This window comes from Camelus ferus, chromosome 32 (assembly GCF_009834535.1).
Source record: "Camelus ferus isolate YT-003-E chromosome 32, BCGSAC_Cfer_1.0, whole genome shotgun sequence".
Lineage (NCBI taxonomy): Eukaryota > Metazoa > Chordata > Mammalia > Artiodactyla > Camelidae > Camelus > Camelus ferus.
In genome coordinates, this window is record NC_045727.1 from 14,629,642 (window position 1) to 14,647,704 (window position 18,063).

General features: G+C 39.9%; 1 protein-coding gene across 1 annotated transcript; it reads right to left on the reverse strand.

Annotated features, from left to right (window-relative positions):
* Nucleotides 1–1,680: 1,680 nt before the first annotated feature.
* CCDC117 (coiled-coil domain containing 117) lies at nucleotides 1,681–12,072 on the reverse strand. The gene is made up of 5 exons (XM_032472007.1): nucleotides 11,758–12,072; nucleotides 10,994–11,044; nucleotides 7,184–7,408; nucleotides 6,598–6,735; nucleotides 1,681–4,671 (listed from the first exon to the last, which is right to left on the reverse strand). Exons 1-5 carry the CDS (start codon nucleotides 11,937–11,939, stop codon nucleotides 4,434–4,436), a joined length of 834 nt encoding a protein of 277 aa, XP_032327898.1. The 5' UTR covers nucleotides 11,940–12,072; the 3' UTR covers nucleotides 1,681–4,433.
* Between the last annotated feature and the right edge of the window lie 5,991 nt (nucleotides 12,073–18,063).

Genomic DNA, 18,063 nt, shown 5'->3' on the forward strand with positions numbered 1-18,063 from the left:
GCAGGCTGTGGTTTCGGCCAAGTACAAGGTAATGCCTTTGGTGTGATTGGTGTTGTCTCCACAGGTACACTTGTAAGGCAAGACAGGCTAAGGTCCCTGGTGGCTGAAGCCAGAGTCCAGTGTAGTGCTTGGCAATGCAAACTCACTTAAGCCGAGTTTCATTTACGTAAGGACAACCACACAGATTTAAGGACAGCCTCCAGTTGTTCCCATGATTAAAAACGTGATCCCTGATTATCTAGAACTGAAAACCTGTGTAGTTTACTAGTTTTCATTTCCTGCACAGATGGGTGAAAATTACTAAGTACTGTGCTCAGATTTTAGAAAACACCTGATGTTCAAGGATATCTTCATATTGAAACACTAAATTAAATGGTTAAAAATAAAAATCAAGATCTTTCCCTGCAAAACCAAAGCAAGATTTCAATTAAGTGCAGAGGGTTGTCCATAACTGAGCTTAAAAGAAATCAGGTGACAGACACCTGCACACCATTTCCCTCGACCTTGTAACGCCAGTGTGTGCTTCCCTGTGTTTCTACTAGGAATGCAAGTGCAGCCAAGTAGGGACAGACTGTAGGCAGGAGGTAATACTGCCTACCCCAGAACATTTTATGGCATTATTTAAATTCTAATCCAAGATTTAAATCTTTACCCTATGAGTTCTAAAATTTATAAAGGGACAGGAAGACTGGTTTGTTTACTTGCTAACCAGTTGCTAAAACACAACATCCTCATCCAGCTGGAGCTACAGTCTAACATTGTATTCTAACTGCATGCAACTCATCTCTAAGATGCCACTGGTAGAGTATTTGGGCCAGCTGATACATACAAATCTACATTCCCTCAAGGAGTTTACAATTACATTGCCTGAACCATATTTTATTGTAATTATTTCAATAAAATTAAACATTTTAGGTATTGCTGTAAAAAGCCCATAAAACCACTGGTCAAGTAGGAAGAACACTGGACTTGATGAATTGGATTAGTATACTAAACTGTCACTACCTATTCAGACTTAGTTTCAAAATCTGTAAAAATAAATCAGGTAACATTTAGCCATCATTTCCAAATTTTGGTGAAAAACAAAATATTCTGAGTTTTCTGTAACTGCAACTCAAACTGCTTGCCCACAAATCAGGGATCCACATTTATCAAATAATTGTTGTAAATATGCAGGCAATACTGCCACCCAGTGACCTGTCAATTACTAAGAAAGGAATGACCATGTATGTAATTGAACAGCAAGGGTTTTCCTACTCTAATATTTAAAGATCCTAAATCTGTAAAAACAACAGAACTGCGAACTCTGTATACCATTTCCAACTCCTTTTCTGAACATTTTTGAAGACTCAGTCACCAATGCCACCCCCGAACATTTTTGAAGACTCAGTCACCAATGCCACCCCCTCTAAATGCTAGTAATCAATCAACACTGCCAATCAATGTTGCTGACTGCTAACAGCAGTCAGTTGCTAAGTAGCATAGAAAGCATTCTATAGGTTTTAAAATGGCCAAAACATGGTCTGCCTATTTTGGAAATAGCTAATTCACTTATAACCTTTAACCCAACATAATCATCTCTTCAGAACAAATTTAAGTCCCTCAATGATAATAAGTGCTGCTTCTGTACGACTTAGAAAAAAAAAACAAAAAGAAAAAAAATACGATTTAGAAGCAAAGTGACAGCTGATTTCATTTACTGAAGTGCAGGAATACAATTATCTCAAAAAGTCCAAAACACTTAAGAAGTTTTATTGAAAACAATAAAATACAGAGACACCAGATTCTCATTTTAAAGTAAAACTGACAGCATCTTCCAAACTTTCCTAGTACTGCACCATTCTTATTACTACTAAAAAACAAAAAAACTAAGTTCCAGATCCAAAATAATTAAAAGGTTCAACCTGTTGGTAAACATTCTTTTCATGGTTCTAGCTTCCACCCTTTTTTTAAAATTTTAATTTGCACCTTTTCAAGAATGAGTAGCAATTTTTACTTAATATTTTTGAGAGCTGAACTTTTTTCAAATTAAAAAAACAAACAAACAAAAAAAAACACCACCACACACCCTACTCAAACTCAGAGAAAATATACATTTGTTCATTAAAGCTCACCTGCTTTAGGTAATTTTTTCTCTTCACACATTAGCATAGTAAGCCAATGTTTGATCCATGCTGCAAAAGCTATACAAAATGAAAAGACCTGTTAATTCCCTAGGAAAACCTTAAGGCAAAAGCAAAAGCCTTACACTGCAAAAGAAAAACAAAGCATGGGGACTGTGGAGATGGCTCAGATGAACAAGCACCACAAGGATGAAGAAGACAATTTCTATACAAAAGTAAGCAAGATAAAGTTTAAAAAGGAGCACTGAACACTCATTTTTCCTGCAGAAATAATGATCACATCAGATAGTATGACTCCTGAAACAAGTTGTTTGGATTTTCACTAACGGAATCTTAGCTCTCACCTCTATCTACCAGTGGTAGCAGAGCCTCATTTCCAAGCTCTTCTTTCCTCCTGTTCACTCTGCAGACCTTGATCCGAGGCCTGCCCAACAATCCCCACAGAAGACAGTGTGTTTGGGTACTTCTTTTGAAAGCTGTCACTTCCCCTTAACCTGAACACTGGGACTAACTCCAAATTATTCACTTCATGTTTTCGAGTTGTACCAGAACAAACTTTTTAGCATGGAGATTTCTTTAAGGCTACAAACTTTTCAAGTTGGTCCCATTAAACAATGACCTAAAGGCAGGAGTTTTTTGAATGGCATGAATCAAACACTTGCACATTTCAACAGAATACAGTTTACATTCATCTCTAAATCTGAGATTAAGAAAACTATTAGCTGGTTTCCAACTGGTTTCAATACTGGTTTGAAGTTTGAATAATTTTACTGTGTAGACATTAAATATTGTTTAAATATTAAACATTAAATCTTTTCCTGACTATCCAGACAGAAATAGAGAAAATAGAAACAACAGACAGGAGAAGAAACAGTCCAATTAATAGACTTGTGACTTCTATGCCATCTGTAACAAGGCGAGGGATCTCGGCATGGGTTTCAAAATTGCCTGGGAGCTGCCTCCTAAAAAGTCACCTCTAATTGGCATAAACCATTTTCTCTACACAAGATATCTTATTCTACAAAGACAAAAGAAACCCAGAAAACAAAACAAGAACTGGGGTGGTCTCCTGTTGTGTGATGAAAAGGGCCAGTATTATACTCATTTAATAAGTTATAGTGGATATTCTGCGGCACTAAAGGAACTGTCATTTTACTTTGTACTACTGGGTCCTTGCCACGCAGAAGAGCTCTTCCTGAGAAATAAAAAACTTCACTCCTGGTTACCCCCAGAGGACACCCTGAGCCTGGGTTAAGGTCCTCAAGATGAAGATTTCCTGTCAGCAGGAAGCTGTTCTCTACTAACTTTTAGGTTTACTACACAACAGTTGAAGCACCAGGCAAAATGGCCGTTTCAATTAATCTCAATGTCACTTCCCCATATGTTCTCAGTTAATTATTCACTGTTTTCTAAATCAACATTAAAAAACTCAATGTGCTTATATAGGCACAACCTTTTTTAACTACAGAAGTTACATGCTGGGCTTAATTGATACAGCCACTTCCTCAGAACTACCTAAGAAATGCTTCTCCCAGAGCCAATTTGCACATAGTTACCTCACAATCTTTTAAACTGTATCATTCAGTCAATTAAGCTGTAAACATTGCTGAATAGCTGGGCTCATCCATTATGCAAGGGAACCACAGTGCAACAGTAGCACTAGGCAAAAAAGCCTCAAAGGAAAAATCTTTTCTTTGTATTTTCACTGCATTTTCAGAGGCAGAGGTGAGCCACAATGCTACTGGCTATTCAATCAATACAACTACACTGAATTGGCAACAAACACACAAGTTTCAGAGCCTCTGTCAAATTTCCTAGCAATAGGCTTAAGCTACTGCCGTCTACCTCCTTCCCCCTAGTCATACAGTCACCGCTGTAAACAGAGCTCACATCTACAGATGAAGCCGTGATTCAACTGTCAGGGCACACTTGTAGTAGAAGCATCCTTCTGTCCTCATGCATCTTTTTCAACTCAAGTGTCTGAATATTCTCCAAGTGTATGAATGGCTTAGATGTGACAGATGATTAAGTCACGCTTACACACACAGCTTCTACACCTGACTTTGCAGGATGTAATCTCACATTCCTTTACGAAACTCCCTAGCAAACTGCTTTTCCCTTGAGACAAGTTTCCTTAGAAAAAATTTGAATTCAAAAAATGGCTACCCAAAATGAGAGTCCCACCCCAAATCACAGGTGGAGATATTACACCCGTTTCAAAACTTTCAAGTCCCTAAACTATACAAGCAGGCTCATGACTGGACACATGAGCCTTCTAAAATTTGACAACTTTAGTGTAGAAACTGGTTTCTAGAGTTCCATCTCTTCTTCTGTGCAAGTAGCTGTCTCCAAACTATTGTAAACAGGCAACCCTGTTTGCCGAGGTTCCAAGAACAGTTCAGTTCTTTGAGGGAAGGCAGTGCCAGCAGCTGCATGCTTAGTTTGGCTCTCTCCTGTGTAGTTCTTAGCATTAGATGACGGCTTTGGCTTATCAGAAAGGAGTTCAGGGAGAGGTTTCCAGAGCACAAGCTCCATGGAAGGACGGCTCCTAAGATGTAAAATACAGATTTTTGTCAATAATTTTATAACATGAAAATAAAAGATATACATTGAAAAACTGCTACCTAATAAAGAATTGATGGCATCAAAATAGGAGATTAATCCAAAATGATCTTTAGAAAGGCTACTCAATACATAAAACTTTATAGAGTTCTGCATTTTTTTTTTAAATTTTGGGGAGAGGTAATTGGGTTTATTTTTTCTATTTAATGGAGGTACCAGAGATTGAACCCTGGACCTTGTGCATGCTAATAAGCACCTACCACTGAGCTATACCCTCCCACTCTGCATGCATTTTTAACCAAATCAACTGGTTATACTGATGCTGTGATTAGAATATAAACATTCCACATGAAAAACAAAGGCCTTTGATTTAACTTATTATAATTTTTTCTTAAATTGTGGTTAATATTAGCAGATGTGGACTACTATCCTGTACTAAACTATTATAAATGACAATGAAACACTGACCAAACACACTAAAAATATCTCAGTATGCCTTTTGCTTAGTATAGCTATAGTTATAGAGCTTCTTGAGTTAAGCCACTGTTTGTACCTAACCCCTCAGCCCTCCTTATCTAGTGATGGTTTTATTTTGCTTTACTTGCCCTAGGACCCAAGGGCAAGTAAAGCAAAATAAAATTCAAACAATGAAGAACACCCTTCAAAGGCTAGCTTCTGGAAAACTACCAAGAGCAGAAAGTGCTACGTTTTAGGCTGGAGGGCAATGTGACCTGCTTACTCTTGGCTAAACTATTTACCCACCCTCAGGGCTGGGTAGTTAATTATAAGCTCAAGCTAGGAGACTAATGCAAAACCCTTGTGAGCTCACATCCAGCAGCAGCTGAACCCATTGTGTCTAAATGCAATAATACCTCATCTACCTGGCACCAGTGGGACTGGAATCCTAAGAGAATTTTTCAGGTATCTGACACTTACCCTCACTGAGTACCAAGTCTACCTGAAGTCTTTTCCGGGCAACACCTAAATGGCACTTTATAACTTGCCTACTACAGCTGACTCTCCATCTATGCGGGTTCTGATCTGGACCATTTTATAAAAGGGACTTGAATATTGGTGGATTTTAGTATCTATAGGACGTCCTGGAACCAATCAACCATGGATACTGACAACTGTATTTTTACAGAGCAGGTAATGACCACTTGAGATTACCTAAACTCAAGGACTACTGAGAATTACATGGCTCTCATTAGTTCTTATGTTAATGGGCCCAAGGCTGCTTTGCTTTTTAGGTTCTTATGTTTGCTTTCCAGTTTCCTCTCTTGTCCTCACACTGTACTGTCACTATTATGAGTTTGTTCTGCTCTCACTTGTGTCTCTGTGTTTCTACTTTGATGACTGAGGAAATGAGATAACAGATGAGCTCATCTAACTGGGTCTAAAGGGCAAAATGGCTCTTAGAGCTAAAGGGCTGAGGGGCTACCCACTGAGACAAGAATACGAGCTTTGGATTGGGACCTTTGTGATAACACTTCTGACTGCTGGGAGACTTCGTTTGTTTCCTAGGTCTCAATGGTGGTCCCAGATAACCAGAGAGCCAGGTAAACAGGAAGTCTTGAAATGTGGTTCCTACATCCTACCACAGGAATCTAAGAGAATGGGTTCTCTTGTCAATCCTCCCATTCCCAAATAAGACTATTAGTGCATTTCAGGAACTCAAAACAACCCAGTGGTAAGTAGGCAAGGCAGCCACTCCTGCATATTCCCAACTCCTTGCACAGCATTTTGCTCAAAGGCAATCACCTAAGGAAAGGTCTGTTTCCAACCTGGGCTAAAAACACAACCTGCTGTGCTTACACCTGGAGGATGGTGAGAACAGGATGGGCAGTGCCTAGAGACACTGGGTTTTCCCTCCAACATCCTAACTGAATAGAAACCAGAAGGCAAAACTTACATGGACTCAATCATTTTCTTTGTAAAGACTTCATCAAATTCCCTCTTCAAACCTGTTTTCATGGTATCAGAAAGGACAAGGCTGGGGAGATGGTTAACATTTCTGTCAGCTTCAACTTCTTCATCTTCGTCAATTATTCTAAATACAGGCAGAAGCAGAGAAAGAAAAATTAGTTAGGCTATTATGTATTCTATTAATTGCACAAAATTAAAAAAAAAGAGCAACAGGTGCTACAGCAAAAGATCAAGTAAAATATGAGACTATACTTGAGTGAAAGTAGATACAAAAGAGCTGTTCAACATCGCACTTAAAGTTTTACATTAGATGCAATCAAATTTGAAGAATGTGTCCCCGAAAACTCTTATAAACCAAAAATTAGTATTCAGAGACAGTAAGTGAAAATATTTAGCCCAGTTTTATGAGAAGAGCGCTTTTAACATTTAAGGTATATACTTTGAGCTTCTTGATTTTTATAGTCTGATAGACTGAGAATCAAGGACTCACCAAATGATGAATCAGACTAAATTTAGAAGAGTAGAGCTACACACACACACGTGCTATATATATGTATGTGCTGTCCATTTACCTGTCCTCAATTTCCTGAAGCCTCCTTCGGGCAACTTCACACTGTGGTTCTCCTGTTGTCTGATCCATCTCTTCACAAATAACATCTAACATGCCAGGTGCAGAAAGGCCACTAGTGCATGGATTTACTCCATGACCCTCTATATCCTGATGTGCACAAAGAATCCAGTCATTAGGACCAGCACAGAGCCCTGCTTCAGTTAGCCTTTTCTTTCTTACTGGACAACTGAAAAAAAAAAAAAAAAATCAATGAAAATCCTGACTAATATAAATGAAATGTGTATCACCTCTCTCTCTAATCAAATTCTTCTATGAAAAAACTCTGACTTTTGACAGTGTGTGATTACAAGATGGAAAATCACACGCTTTCTTTTCTGTCATTCTCAGAGCCTCCCTGAGATGTTTCCCTTGCTGTATTTGTCAAATTAGGTTGCACTTACAAGATTTTGTCTTTTTCTGATTAGAAGTGTTCAGTGTGGGAACTTAATGCCATTCCCACCTATCTGGCTCTGGAGAGGTCAAATGGGAAGTAAAGAAACCAAAAATTACAAAGCAGCAATTCAGTGCCAGCCATATTTTTCAGATTGCTGTTGCTCCACCACACTAGTCATACAGGTAACCTATATCCCCTTAGGGGAAAAATATACATATGCCTCATGGGGGGGGGGTGTAGCATGTACTACAGGTGTAGATGATATTGCTAATTTCTTGATTCTCTCAAAAATGTCATTTGCTCCGAGTCCCTGACTAAAAATGGGGCACACTTTTCTCCCACATTGCAACATAAAGTATTTTCACTTCCTAGAAACGGTTGTATTTCATTGAGTTCATCAAATCCAATTTATTTGTTTTGCAGATGTGGAAACTAGGACCTAGAAAACTAAAATGTCCCCTCCAGAGTGTAATGTAAGGTGAGCTGTATTCTGGGCACCAGACTCCAGAGGTAGATCCTGAATCCTACATCTCTATGCCTTTTTCACTAAAACTGCCTGACTTGCTATGGAAGTTCAACTGTTCAAGCTCTTACCATGAACTAGTATTTGCACTACATGCCCAGTGTTTAGCTGAAAGCTGTCCTTAAGCAAGTTAAACAAATAACCTGATGGAGCAGCCCTGTTTCATTTAAGCATTTAGACCAAAAGTACTTTATTGCCTGAGCATCAGCAAGTGCAATCTCAAGACCAGAACACAAACTGCACCAAAAAATTCACTGATGGCTACCACAGCTTCTGATTCAAAAGAAGAGTCAAAGGAAGCAGAATGTATTTTACAAGGAGAAATTTCAATTTCATGTTAAGACTATGAAAAGCAACATTAAAGTCTCTGGCAATATAAAATCTGACAAGTAATGATACTGTCTTGAACCTAAAGTTTTTACTAGAATCAACTGTTAAATAGTATGTCTAGTTTATAATTAATTTCAATTCATAAGAAAGTATTAAAAACGTCTATCCATACATCAAATATTTCTGTAGTATTTGGCTAGTTTTAAAGTATGTTATGTTTTGGAAAGCAGAAGAAAAAGTTATACACATAAGAGATCTAAGAAAAAGCAGAGTAAATCTAGAAGGAACAGGTAATTTCCCAGCACATCTAACAACTCAACTGAGTATCAGAGCTGGGTTCTGATCTCTGACATTCAACATAATTTGAGCTAAATTATTTCATGCCTCTAGGTTGTATGCAAATAATTAGAGATTAATGATGATTAAGTCCCAAAGAAAATGTAATATAAAGGACTTTAAAGTTCTGATAAGAGCTATGAAAGTGGCAGATGGGCAGCACACTTCTGGGCATTCAGCATCCAACTGCCCAGTCCCTTATCATCCCTGGGCCTTAATCTCCCCATCTATAAATTAAAGGCAGTTAACTTTTAAAGCCAATTGTTTTTACACGCCAAACTTTTTATTTATGACATTGGAATCCTTTATTCAATAATCTCTTATAGGGGACCCCAAAAGATAAAAGTATCCACAGCAATCCCAAGGCAATAAAGAACTGGTCCAGTGGTTTTTTTATACTAAGGCAACTTTCAAACCTACTGTCTCATTAGTCTATATATCTGCCAGGTGAGAAAATTCAAAGCTTCTGCTGACAAAACAAAACATACATAAAGTTGAAAGACAAACAACAAATTTGAGGAAAACACAATCCATATAATAAACTGATTTAATAAAATTCCTCATAGATTAACAAGAAAAAGACCAAGCCAATAAAAAATTTGCAGAAACATGGATGATTCACAGAAAATGAAACACAAATGGCTTAAAAGATTTTCAACATTGCCTACAATTTACAAAATACAAATTAAAACAGTGATCTAAATTCTTTAATTATAAAATCCCTACACTCATTAACATACAAACTTATACTTCAATGAATTACAAAACAAAAATCCATGAAAATAATATTCAAGATATAGACTGCTGGCAGGATCCCAGAATGGTACTCTCATCTCCTCTTCCCTATAGGTAAAGTCTTTTAAGGTAACCACTCCATTAAAAAAAAAATTATCACATGTAGACATGCAACCTTAAACGGTTTTTAGTTTTGCCTGGTTTTGAATCTTTTATTTGGGGCATTATACTATATACATACACATTCTTGTGATGTATCTTTTGCTCACACTATGCTTATGACACATCTATGTTGATAGGTGTGGTTCTTTTTTTTTTTTTTTTTCTTTTTCTCCCTTAACACAGCTCAGCAAAGTTTATCCATTTTACTGTTGAGGGACATTCCAGTTTTGAACTGTAACGAAACAAGGATGCTATGAACTTTCTTGTACCTGTCTTCTGATGAGCGCAGGTACATACACAAGAGAACTGTTGGGCAAATGGGTATGTGTGCCTTCAACTCATGATTTAATGCAAAACTGTTTCCTAAAATACTGCAGCAATTTACATTCTCATTCATAATGTTTGACCCCCGTGCTACACAACTGCTCCAATAGCTGGTGGTAGAGTAGTATGTCACTGTGCCTTTAATACATGCACCTTTCTTTAAAGATTGAAGCGGTTAAACATCTTTACACTTGGTTGGTCATTTGGATATCCTCTTTGGGGAAGTCTTTTACTCATTTTTTAACTAGACTGTCTGTCTATGAGATCCAATTTTTTATCTCAGTTAAGTGCTGCTCAAAAAGTTTGAAAATACAGTTCTAGTGAGAAGATGGAGAAACAGGCATTCCCACCACTAAAAGGAGATAAATTGGCAACAACTCTTGTTCAAAATTCAAAATGCACACACTTTAAGATCCAGCAGTTCCCCATCCAGGAATCCATTTACCTACTTGCAAATAAATTCAAGGAACTTAAGAGTAACATGAAAAGATCGATATGTTGCAGTGTGAACAGTACCTTACAAATGTAGTATATATAATTTGTATATACAATTATATACAGTTGTATATACAATTATATACAGATGTATATACAATTATAAACTTGTAAATTTTCACATTATCTTCTTTAGGGGAAACAGGAAACAGTTAACAAAGGTAACCTCTGCGGAGAACTGGGAGCAAGGAGTGTTAAGACTTGTTCAACAGACTTCTGTGAATTCTTTTACTTTGTGCATGTAATAATATTCACATGGCTCAAAATTCAAACATTACAATCCATTTTGAGTAAAACTTTTCTCTCTGACCTGCCCAGCTCCCTTCTCTAAAAGGCAACCCATGTTATCAGTTCCTTGGGCCTCCTTTCAGAGACACCTAACGTTTCACCTTTTCACTTAAAACAAGTAATTACGGATATAAAATAGATTAAATAAGTGACTATTAAGCGAATAAATGAAACCTGAAACTTACTCATCATCCTCCTCCTCTCGCTTGTGTTTCTTTCTACAGTGAACTGAAACACTGTTGAAACAAATTAAAAAGTCAGTCAGTTGAGAAATTGAGTTTGTGCGTTCAGTATCTACTTTCTCTGGCTCTGATAATCTTGCGCACCCCACCCCTACCAGCTGCCCTCTTCCTTGCCGAGTGGGATGGATACACGGTTCCTAGGGTCAGTCAGGTAAATGCTGGATGACTCAACTAGAGGTTGAAATCTAAACTCATTTGGTCAAGACCGTAGACGATAAATTTGGGGGGGACCAGAGCAGGGAAAACGCATTCGGGGCGGGCACCGTGCTAAGCACTTAGTATTATGATCTCACTAGGAGCACCCATTTCTGTCTCAAGTTGCGGACGAGGAAACTCGGTGTCGAAAGGCGCTAAAAGTTACCAGCGGCAGCGGTCGCGCCGCGGTGTGGAGGGGAGCGAAGCGGCCCCGCGCCGAGAGCAGATCTAGACTTCGGTCGGCCAGGGTTCCCATCCCCGCGCGACCTGGGTGAGCTCCGGGCGGTTTCCTCCCTTGCCGGGCGCAGGCGGGCCGAGGTCTGAACCGGACTCCCGCGCGGTGCGACCTCGGGCGACTGAGGTAACCGCCTGTGGGGCTCAGTCTCCTCATCTGCAGCCTGGGGCTGAGAAGCCCCCGCAGAGGGTCACGGGGAGAGTTAACGAGCCCGCGCCCACCCACCCACCCGCCCGGCCGGCCGGCCGGCCGGCCAGCCAGCCGCCGGGCTCCTCACCGTCCGCGCGCCGCGCTCCCGCCGGGGCTGCTCGGGGCGGCGCGGGGTCCCGACCGCGGGGCCAGCTCGGCGCCGTCCGCCCCCGGCGGGAAGGCCCGGCCGGGGAAGGCCGCCGGCGGCTGCAGGAAGTCCGAGCCGCCGCTCAGGGGAAGACCGCTGAAGGGCCGGCCGAGCGCCGCCATGGCCGGAGAGACGAGGAGGCTGCGCCCGCGTCCCCGGCCGCCCGCTTCGCCAGGCCCGGCAGCTGCAGCCACAGCGACTGCCGAGAGGCGCCCGCCTCTGAGCCCGCTTCCGACCCCACGTCACGCCTTCTAGAACCCTCCACCCCGGGCCGCCCCAGGGCACGCCGGGATTTGTTGTGTGTGGAGGCCTGCTGCCGCGAGGGATGCCGGGAGTTGCAGTTTTTGCAGACTAAGTAAGATGGCCGCTTCAGCGTCGTCTCCAGATCTCGAGGCTGGCCCTGGCCGACTTAAATTTAGGCGTCGGTTCGAATCCTCACTCTGCAAGTTATGTAACTTCTGTACCTCAGTTTTCTCAGGAGTAAAACCCGAAAATAGTAGTACCTGTGTTCATAAGGTTGATGGGAGAAGTAAATGAATGAAAATATCCAGAGCCCTTAGAACACTGCTTGGCACCTAGTACACATTAAAAATCGGCCGCTTATTCCTCCTATGTTTGAACCTAAATGAAGTTGGTGATGCCTTAGAGGGGACAGCGTGGAGGATCAGGGCAAACCTCTTGTGAGAAACACTGGCAAGCCTTCCAGCCTCTGGGGCATCCACAGGCAAAGGCTGGCCAGAGGGGCTAGCACAGTTGGTCATTCCAACCACCGATCATGTCCACCCATCTCAGGAAAGGGCACCATCACCTAGTATGAATGGCTAATGCCAAAATCAATGCCCTTCAGCCAATGACCGTCAGGAACGCACTTACGATAGAACAAAGATGGGTTTATCAGCTTACTGCAGTGAGGGAGTGTCTCAGTGAGAGGGTGTTAGAAAAGGTTTCCTACAGGATTTGGGTGTATCCATAGGCGATTTGGGGTAAGGTTCAATAAAGCAGGGCTTTGCTCTGGAGTTAATGCCGTCAGGAAGCAGGGATAATTCTGTGGGTATCTTAGTCAATCTCTTCTAGAAGGTGGATGGAAGGAAGGAAGGAGGGAGGGGAGGCTAAGCCTGTAATTGGAAGAGCCGGGATGGGAGATGTTTGGTCATTTTTAAGGCTTGGACAATGTTTACATTTTTTTTTCTTTTATGTGTTTGTCTAGTTGTTCCAGCACCACTTAATAAAAAGACTGTCCTTTCTCCACTGCATTGCCTTCCTAACATTTTACAAAACAGTTGTCCAAATATGTGTAGTTCTATTTTTGGACTCTATTCTGTTCTCTGATCTATATGTCTATTTATGCTAATATCACACTGTTCTGATTATTGTAGCTTCATAATAATTCTTGAAATCAGATAGTGTTAGCCTGTTCACTTTATTATTTTTCAAATCTTTTTTGATAATTTTGGGTCCTTTATATTTCCATATGAATTTTTGTTCTTATTTATTTATTAATTTATTTATGAGGGTAGGTAATTAGGTTTATTTACTTATTTATTTTAGTGGAAGTACTGGGAATTGAACCCGGGACCTCCTGCGTGCTAGGCATGCTCTCTGCCACTGAGCTCTACCCTCCTTCCACAATGTTTACATTTTTGTCTGTGTTCAGACATGATTACAAAGTGGCCTTGTTTTTATCTTGATCCATCAAGGTCACACCTCAGTCCTTGTTTAATGTTGATATTATGTGAAATTGTTTAATAGGAAACGACAGGGTCCACCTAATAATACCAGGTCAGTTTCAGCTGTCAGAAGATGCTTTTCTCTTTCTGACCAAAAACCTAAGCATCATTTTTTTGTGGGTTTTTTAAACTGAAGTATAGCTGATTTATAATGTGTTAATTTCTGGTGTACAGTATAGTGATTTATTTATATATATTCCTTTTTATGTATGTATATATATATATATATACATATATATATGTATATATATATATATATTCCTTTTCATATTCTTTTTCATTATAGGCCATTACAGAGTATTGAATATAGTTCCTTGTGCTATTGTTTATCTATTTTATACATAGTAGTTAGTATCTACAAATTCTGAACTCTCAATTTACCCCTTCCCACCCCGAGACACTGAATCTACTGGTGCCTTGATCTCAGATTTCCCAGCATCCACAACTGTGAGCATAACTTTCTGTTGTTTATACACCACCCAGTCTATGATATTTGTTATACCAGCCGAATAGACTAAGACATGAGGTTAAAAACAAGAGGCCAAAAGAAGCAGACAAGACCAGGAGCAAGCATTTATTGAGCACTTACTATGTACTAGGCATGGTTCTGAGTTGCACCACTTCGTGTCAGCTCCACCTCAGCTCTGTACAACAGTGTTAATATTACCACTTTGCAGAATAAGAAGCTAAGATTCAGAGAGGTGAAGGACCAAGCTCAAGGTCTCACAGTTAGTAATGATGGTTCTGGAAAGATTTGACTGATTTCAAAGACAGGAATATCATCACTGCTTTCCACAAGCAAATAGAAACTTTTTTTCCTGCTGAGTACCCCCAAAATACATTTTCAAGGAAAGATCCCAGTATTAGTCAGGATTCTCCAGAGAAACAGAATGAACAGGATACACAGAGAAATATATAAAAGGAGATGGGAATCACTTGCTTATGGAAGCCTGGAAGTCCCACAATCTGCTGTCTGCAGCTAAAGAACCAGAAAGCCAATGATGTAATTCAGCCAGAATCTGAAGACCTGTGAGTCAGGTGGTCTGATGGTGTAAGTCCTGAGTCAGAAAGCTTGAGAACTAGGAGCACTGATGTCCAAGGGCAGAAGGTAGATGTCTCAGCTCCAGCAGAAAAAAAAAAAAAGCCAATCTGCCCTTCCTTCTTTTCATTCTATTAGAGCCCTCAGTGGATTGGGTGATGCCCGTTCACATCGGAGAGCCATCTGCATTACTCAGTTCCCCAGTTCAAATTCTAATCTCTTCCAGAAACGTCTTCAGAGGCACACCAAGAAATAATGTTTTACCAGCTATCCGGGTATCCCTTAGCCTAGTCAAGCTGCCACATAAAATTAAACATCACAGTCCCTAAGGAATTAATGCTCCTGCTTTAAAAGGGACAACCACCATGCTTGTCAAGGTTGGAAAGAAAGCTATACCTTCAGGTGTTGCCAATGACATTGCAAATAAGTGAGCCCCTTCTCAAAAGTAGCATTTGTTCTCAGATCATCAAAGTTTTGGTGTATTATGGCTACAGCTATGGAAAAAAACACGTGTGCATATGATGATAAAAAGGGACGTAATAGGTAAATAGGAAATACTGAGGGTTAGGGTTAGGAAAAAAAAACCAAAACCTACAACTGATAGCACACTAAATTGTGGAAAGCTGAATGTTTGCCCTGAAGATTGAAAATAAGACAAAGATGTCTAGTCTCACCATTTCTATTCAACATTGTACTGGAGGGTCTAGCCAGAGCAATTAGACATCCAGATTGAAAAGGAAGAAGTAAAATCAGATAGCATGATTTTAACTATAGGAAGGTTCAAGAAGTCTACTATAAAACTATTGGAACTAATACTGTGTTCAGCAAGGTTGTAGTTTACAGCTTAATATTTTAAAAATAGTAAAATATTTAAATTAAAAAATTAAAAAACCAATTGTCTTTCTATACACTAGCAATAAATAATCTGAAAATGACATTAAGAAAGTAATTCCGTTTACAATAGCATCAGAAAGAATAAAATACTTAGGAATAACTCTAATAAAACAAGCACATGACTTATACTGAAATTACAAAACACAGGTGAAAGAAATGAATGATGATGTAAATAAATGAAAAGATTGCCCATTCTCATGAAGCAGAAGACTTAATATTGTTGTTTTAATATTGAATACTCCCCACATTGAACCAAAGATTCAATGCAATCATTACGAAAATTCTGACTTTTTGGGGGGCAGATATTGACAAACTGATTATAAAGTTCATACAGAAATGCAAGTGTTGTATAGTAGAGAATTTGACTGGCCTTTGTCTAAATCCTTGGAATTTCTGGAGTAATAGATGTGTCTTTGTTGTTCTTGATCTCCTTGGATCACTCCTGAGTTTATGCTAATGAATGAGGTGACACCAGGTGAGGGCATTTATTGAGTTCTGTGAATCATTCTAGTGAATTTTTGAGAAGGGTGATAGGACCTGCCTGGATTTGTAGCTAATCTGTTATACTTATAGATGGCCTGGGGACCCCACTTGAGGCTGTCATCTAAAATTAGGGCAACCTTGTTGGACCTAATCCTGTGTCCTTAAACTTGTGGAATCTGATCCTAACTATCAGTGGTTAGTGTCAGAATTATACTGCAGTATTACATTGACATCAGAATAGCAAGGGACCCAGAAAGCCAAACAATCTTAAAAAAGAAGAATCATGTTTGTGAACTCAGCCTCTTTCCTGTGATGAGGAAGACACACAGAGTTCCTAATTGCTGTCCCTGCTCACACCCAAAGTCTGAACATTTAGATAAGGACTTGAGTTTAGGATGTCCACTGTTCAGTTCCCACTTTGCTTTTCACCTTTTAAAGTGACCACTTAAGAGTTAAGCCTATAAATATGTTAGTGACCTCTGCCCCAGTTACCTTCTAAGTAATAGATGCCTGCTACCCTACTTTCTATCTCCTGCTCACCCCTGACCTGGGACAGAGGACTGCCCCTCCCCTAGTTCGTTGTAAACCACAACCCCTTTCTGGGATCTATAAGTAAAAAAATTCTTGTGACTTTACTTCCTTTGTGTGGGTATACTGAAACTGTGTCTTCAATCAAATTGACCCTGTGGGTTTCATTTCCCCAAAGTGGGAGCTCAGATGCTGAGGGAACTAAACAGGGACCCTTGCGGATGGCTTGTGCCCTCTTATTCAGCAGGTCATAATCTGCATATTCTTGATTCAATACACTGGCTCTGGCTTCTCAACACACTTTCCAACTTCAAAACAGTATAGTAATGACATAAGGTTAGACATATAGATCTGAGACAGGAGGGAAGGGGGCAGGGCACAGCCATTCAAGGAAGGAAAGCAATTGACACCAAAATGGTGGAAGATTCAACTCCCAGTTGGCCTTGAGGATTAAGATGGCGGGAGGTTTGACTTAAAGTAGACCTTGAGCTTTATTATATGCTCATTGTAACATATTAGTGTGATAAATAACATGCCCACAGGCGCCATGACAGTCCCAAGGCTAAGGGCAAAAGGCCAAAGAGTGGGCAGTGGCCCAATTCCTGGGAATCCCAGCCCCTTCCCCAGGGTAGTTGGAATGGTTCCACCTGTAGGCATGTGAAGCTACTGAGCCCATAAAAACTGGCAACACCACACCTGGCTGCCCTTTTTTGCTCCCTCCTCTTCGGAGATTGCTTGCACTCTGTCTATGGAGTGTGTACCTACTTTTACTTTAACCTGAGCACCCAAATCCCACACCTCTTTCCTTGCCTTTCCCTTGCCTTTTGAAACAGCCTACACTCTATGCAGTATGTATCTCTCTAAAGAAATCTACCTTTATTCAACTGTGGCTTGCTCTTGAATTCTTTCCTGTGTGAAGCCAAGGGCCCACAAGTTGGCAGGGCTTGTTCCAGAAGCTCAACCGAGACCTGGGACATGGGCCTCCTCATGCCCTACATCTGTTTTTCCTGCATCAGATCTATAGAACAGAATTCAGGATTCAAAAATAATATATCCTCACATTTATGATCAATTGATTTTCAACAAAGGTGCCAAGACAATTCAATGAGGGGGAAATAGACTTTTCTTTTCTTTTTTTAATTGAAGTACAGTCAGTTACAAAGTGTCAGTTTCTGGTGTACAATGCAATGTCCCAGTCATGCATATACATACATATATAGGCTTTTCAACTAATGATATTGGGACAATTGGCTAGCCACTTGCAAAAGAATGAGGTTGGACCTCTTCTTTACACCATATACAAAAATTAACTCAAAATGGATTATTTACCTAAATGTAGGAGCTAAAAATATAAAACTTGTAGATGAAAACATTTAGAAGTAAATATTTGTGACCTTGGGTTAGGTAATGGTTTCTTAGACATGACACCAAAAGGATAAGTAATAAACAGAAGACTGATAAGTTGGGCTTCATCAGAATTAAATAATTATGTGGTTCAAAGGATATCATCCATAAAGTGAAAAGACAACTCATAAAACAGGAGAAAATATTTGCAAATCACATGTCCATTAAAGG